The 5,557-nt window shown below is 46.6% G+C and overlaps 1 protein-coding gene across 1 annotated transcript in view; it reads left to right on the forward strand.

Moving 5' to 3' along the window:
* CORO2B (coronin 2B) overlaps positions 1–5,557 on the forward strand; it is a 77,225-nt gene that overhangs the window by 65,949 nt on the left and 5,719 nt on the right. The window contains exons 10-11 of the mRNA XM_083412143.1: positions 2,924–3,014; positions 4,203–4,342. Of these exons, the coding sequence (XP_083268269.1) occupies positions 2,924–3,014; positions 4,203–4,342 (231 nt within the window). The remainder of the gene's footprint in view (positions 1–2,923; positions 3,015–4,202; positions 4,343–5,557) is intronic.

Raw genomic sequence — 5,557 nt, forward strand, 5'->3', positions numbered from 1 at the left:
CTGTAGCATGGCACCGGGGAAACTATAGTTCCCATGATTCTTTGAGGGGAGCCATGTGCTTTAAATGTGTGGTGGGACTGAGACTTTGAAGTTGGGTCCAGTTCACACAACTGTGGTTGCTTCCGGATGACCTGTTTACTGAGCATCATCCTGATTTGTTTGCGGGTCTGCTATAGGACATCAAGTAAGAGTTAGCTCCCATTTTGCGGGGCGTTTCATTGCCACTTCCAAATTTTACTGCACAACAACACCAAATCAGCACTCAACAGTACAACCTGAAATTTCTTACGCTGTTAAATTCCACCTCAAGCCTTGAAGCTCCCTTGGCTGATGTGCCGCCTGCAGGTGGCCTTGGCAGGTGAAAAGGAGCCATGTGGGATTTGCCAAGCTCTGACCACCCTGCTCAGAGATTGGCAGAGGCATGGGGGCATGGGGGTTGCTGCTCTAGATCAGGTTTAAGGTGCTGGTTTTAACCTTTAAAGCCCTATACTGCCTAGGACCCTCGTACCTATGGGACCGCCTCTCCTGGCATATCCCACAGAGGACCTTATGGTCTTCAAACAAAAACATCTTGGAGGTCCCGGACGACAGAGAGGTTAGGCTGGCCTCAACCAGAGCCCAGGGCTTTTTCGGCCATGGCCCTGATCCGGTGGAACGTTCTGTCACTAGAGACTGAGGCCCTGCGGGACCTGACATCTTTCTGCAGGGCCTGCAAGACAGAGCTGTTCCATCAGGCCTTTGGCCAAGGCACAGTCTGACCCAATCCTTTGGTAATCCTCATAGAACTCTAGCCCAATGGTTGCTATTAATTTGATTCTGAATTGATTTTAGAATGAATTGATTTTAGAATGCTGTGTTACTTTTACTGTTGTTAGCCGCTCTGAGCCTGGCTTCGGCTGCGGAGGGCGGGATATAAATATAATAATAATAATAATAATAATAATAATAATAATAATAATAATAATTGGGTCCCAGGTGGGAGAAGTCTGCTCTGCCTCAAACTATGGAACTTGCTTCCACAGGAGGCAGTGACGGCTACCAGCTTGGATGGTTTTAAAAGAGGATTAGACAAAGGGGAGGGCTATCAATGGCTACCAGCCCTGATAGCTACTAGACACATGGCTATGCTCTGCCTCCATGGTTGGGGGCAGTAAACACTTCTGAATACCTGTTGCTGGCTTCCCTCATCCATATGGTTGGCCCCTGTGAGAACAGGATGCTGGACTAGATGGGCCATTGACCTGATCCAGCAGGCTCTCCTTGGGTTCTTATGCCTTAAAACATGTTGACCTTGTGCACAAGCTCTTTTTTCTTTGCATCAGTGTGTGCAAAGAAACACCCTCCCACCAGATGTCAAAGAGAAAAACAACTACCAGACTTTTAGAAGACATCTGAAGGCAGCCCTGTTTAGGGAAGCTTTTAATGTTTAACAGACCACTGTATTTTAATACTTTGTTGGAAGCCGCCCAGGGTTGCTGGGGAGATCCAGCCAGATACGCGGGGTATGTATGTATGTATGTATGTATGTATGAATGAATGAATGAATAAATAAATAAATAAATAAACAAACAAACAAACAAACAAACATACACCCAAATTTGAGGGTGCCCTGTTCCTTCATGGGGAATTTTGTGGGTGCTCAGGCAACCCAGAGCCTCAGGGAGTTGGCACTTATGCTCAGTTGCCTTTCCCTGTGTTTTGGTGTTGTAAAGGAAGGTTGCGACACTGTCCCATTATTTCCGCACAAAGCCCCACAGGTCCATTCCCCTCACTCGTAGTCATTTTTCTCCATGCTCCACAAGCCCAAATGCCTTCTATTAAGTCTCTCCTGCCTTGATTGCCTCTCCTTTCAGACCGCAAACACACCGAGCTCCCTGCTGCATGGGTTCTTTTTCTGCAGCAGCGTGGAGCCAGACCTTCGGGGCAACAGGGATGTGCTTGAGAATGCTCTAATGCAGCCTTCATCCCAAACTGCAATCCGACAAATGGTTAACCTGCTATGTTGCAATGCTTATGACTTCACTTGGCTCAGAGAATGAGCCAAAAGTTTGTGCTGCTCCTGAGATAAATGTCCGCTCCTCGTTTTTGGGATGGGGGGGGAGTATGTTGAGTAGTTTAATTACTGCCATAGCATCAAAAATCTTTTTGATTTTTTTTTGGGGGGGAGGGCAAAATGGAACTTAGTGGCTTGCAGACGGGGTTAAAGCAGTAGTTACCCAAATGGGCGGTACCACCCTTGGGGGGGCAATGAGGCCCCAAGAGGCAAGGGTGCAGAAGGGGGGCACTGGAAGTGGGGCCCTCCAAACACATTGATTGCTAATTTATGGTTGACAGGGCTAGAACATGGAACAAAAAAACTTCCTTGTTTTGTATTTAAGGTTTTACTGCTTCTATCACTTGTAAATTGGGGTGAGGGGACTGATGATGAAATGATAATGATAACAACAACAACAACAACAACAACAACAACAACAACAACAACAACAATACCCTGCCCATCTGGCTGGGTTTCCCCAGCCACTTTGGGCAGCTTACGATTATGGAACCAAGGGGGTGGGTGCCCAAAATGGTTCGGGAACCACTGTTAAATGATTGTTTGCAACTGGGTCATTGCCGGTGTGTGTGTTACTTACTGAATTTTTCTTGGGAAAGATAAATCTAGATTATATTTGGTGGGGGGGGATACAGGTTGGTATGCTGTACTGTTTTTAACACTTGATTGGGAGCTGCCCAGAGTGGCTGGGGAAACTCAGCCAGATGGGCGGGGTATAAATAATAAATTATTAGTAGTAGTATGCTGATGCCAACAGCATTATGTGTTTGCTGCCTGCCTGGGGGCACCCTTCCCAGAACACCACCACCGCTCTGGAAGTCCTTTACTAATTATTTCAAATATGCTGTTTCTCTTCCTTCTGCATTCTAGTCGGAAACATACCAGGAAGATATTTACCCAATGACTCCAGGAACAGAGCCTGCCCTCACACCAGATGAATGGCTGAGTGGAACGAACCGGGGTAAATGCACTAGCTCTGCAATTTTGTGATGTGCAACCTGGTGGAAAATCAAACACCACCTAGGTTTTAAAAAGAAAAACAACTTTTAAAGTGGCCAGAAATTTGACTTCAAGCAAAACATGGCTAACACTGCTTGAAATCCCTAATATTACCAACTATTGAAGTCTGGGCATTTACCATTTCAACATCTGGAAATGGTGAAGACTGATCTGTGACTAAGTGATGCTCTTTTGTTTCTCTCCCCAGTGAAATCAACTGAAATGCAGGACCTGTCCCATCTCCCTGCCATATTAAAATATAGAATGAGGAATGTGTTAAAGCAATTGAGAATCTAACTGAAGAGCCAGTCTATTCAAAGCCTTATAGAGCTAGGTAGATCTCTGTAGGACCCATTTTGTCACCTGGGCACACCTGAGGTTGAACCACTTTCAGACCAGCAGTCCTGGTGGCACTAAAGCTCAAAAGAGGGCAGGCTCTTTTGGAAAGCTGGCATAGTGGCAGAGTAACAAAGGTGCCTGGGTTTCCCCAGCTTCAGAACCCTGACATTTGCAGTAGCTTCGATTGCACCTCTGAGATTATGGGCTGCTTCACTGCCACTCCAACGCAACCTCTTGGATTGTGTGTGATGTTCAGCAGGAGTTTCACAGGCGCTGCAGAGTAAAATGCAGCTTCACAAATTTCTAGCACATTGTCCCAAATACAGAACACAAACGTTTGGTCCTTTAGCTAAAATAGGTAAAGGTAAAGGGACCCCTGACCATTAGATCCAGTCGTGACCGACTCTGGGGTCGTGGCGCTCATCTCGCTTTATTGGCTGAGGGAGCCAGCATACAGCTTCCAGGTCAGTGGCCAGCATGACTAAGCTGCTTCTGGCGAACCAGAGCAGCGCACGGAAATGCTGCTTACCTTCCTGCTGGATTGGTACCTATTTATCTACTTACACTTGACGTGCTTTTGAACTGCTAGGTTGGCAGGAGCAGGGACTGAGCAACGAGAGCTCACCCCATTGCGGGGATTCGAACCGCCGACCTTCTGATTGGCAAGTCCTAGGCTCTGTGGTTTAACCCACAGCGCCACCCGCGTCCCGGTTGTAGCTAAAATAGGGTAGATTATTTGCTCGTTTCCAGAAAGTGTCTCTCTAGCCCTTTGGTTTAGCATTTGTTGTCTCTTGTTTTCTTTCTTTCTTAGATCCCATATTGATGTCTTTAAAGGAAGGCTATAAGAAAGCATCGAAAGTTGTTTTTAAGGCACCGATGAGAGAGAAGAAGAGTGTTGTTGTTAATGGGATCGACCTCTTAGAAAATGTGCCCCCCAGAACAGAGAATGAGGTATGGAAAAAACAGCTACCCTCTGTCCAGATTGAGAGTTGTCATCATTAGGCCTGGGCAATGTATCCATACATTACCCAGAACCAGTATGAGGGGCAGACCATGATGGCGGCTTTGCTTGGAGGTCAGCGAAGCCAGAAAAGCATCGGGGCTCCCTCAGCTGGGGGGTGGGAGCACTTTAACAGGCTTTTCTCTCCCTCTCTCATAATACTAGAACCCAGTGTGGTCATTCACAGAAGCTGAATGTTGGTAGGATTCGGCACAAACAAAAGAAAATACTTATATACACACAAACCACACAGTTGAAACTGTGGAATTTGCTACCACAGGAGGTAGTGAGGACCAGCTTTAAAAGAGATAAATTCATGAAGGACATACCTATCAACAACTACTAGTCACGATGGCTATTTACTCCTCTTATCAGAGGCAGGATGCGTCTGATTCTGCAGACCATAAGTAGGAAAGTACTGTTGCATTCATGTCCTGCTTCCAGGCTTCCCATATGAATCTAGCTGGCAACTGTGGGAAAAGGATGCTGAACGATATGAACCTTTGGTCTGACCCAGCAGGGCTTTTTTTGTACATGGCCCCCACAAACACTTGCCGGCTATGATATACCATAATTTTTCGAGAGTCAATATGGTTCATTGGTCAGAGTGTCAGAAAAACAGGGTTCAAATCCCCACTCAGCCAGGAAGCTCGCTAGGTGACCTTGGGCCAATCGCTGCCTCTCAGCCTAGCCTACTTCACAGGGTTGTTGTGGGGATTAAATGAGGAGGGGGAGAACCATGTACACCACCTTGAGCTGCTTGGATGAAAAGACAGGATAATTAGTAGGAGTAGTATTAATACCCCACCCATCTGGCTGGGTTTCCTCAGCCACTCTGGGCGGCTTCCAACAAAATATTAAAATTCAATAGTCTATTAAACATTAAAAGCTTCCCTAAACAAGGCTGCCTTCAGATGTCTTCTAAAAGTCTGGTAGTTGTTTTTCTCTTTGACATCTGGTGGGAGGGCGTTCCACAGTGCGGGTGCCAATACCAAAAAGGCCCTCTGTCTGGTTCCCTGTAACTTGGCTTCTCGCAGCTAGGGAACCGCCAGAAGGCCCTCGGAGCTGGACCTCAGTGTCCGGGCAGAACGATGGGGGTTCATAAATAAATGAAGCAACAGCACAATACGGAGGCCAACTCTTTCTCTCTCTTCCTCAACTTCAAG

This window comes from Podarcis tiliguerta (genome assembly GCF_965153285.1).
Source record: "Podarcis tiliguerta genome assembly, chromosome: 14".
In the NCBI taxonomy this organism is placed as follows: domain Eukaryota; kingdom Metazoa; phylum Chordata; class Lepidosauria; order Squamata; family Lacertidae; genus Podarcis; species Podarcis tiliguerta.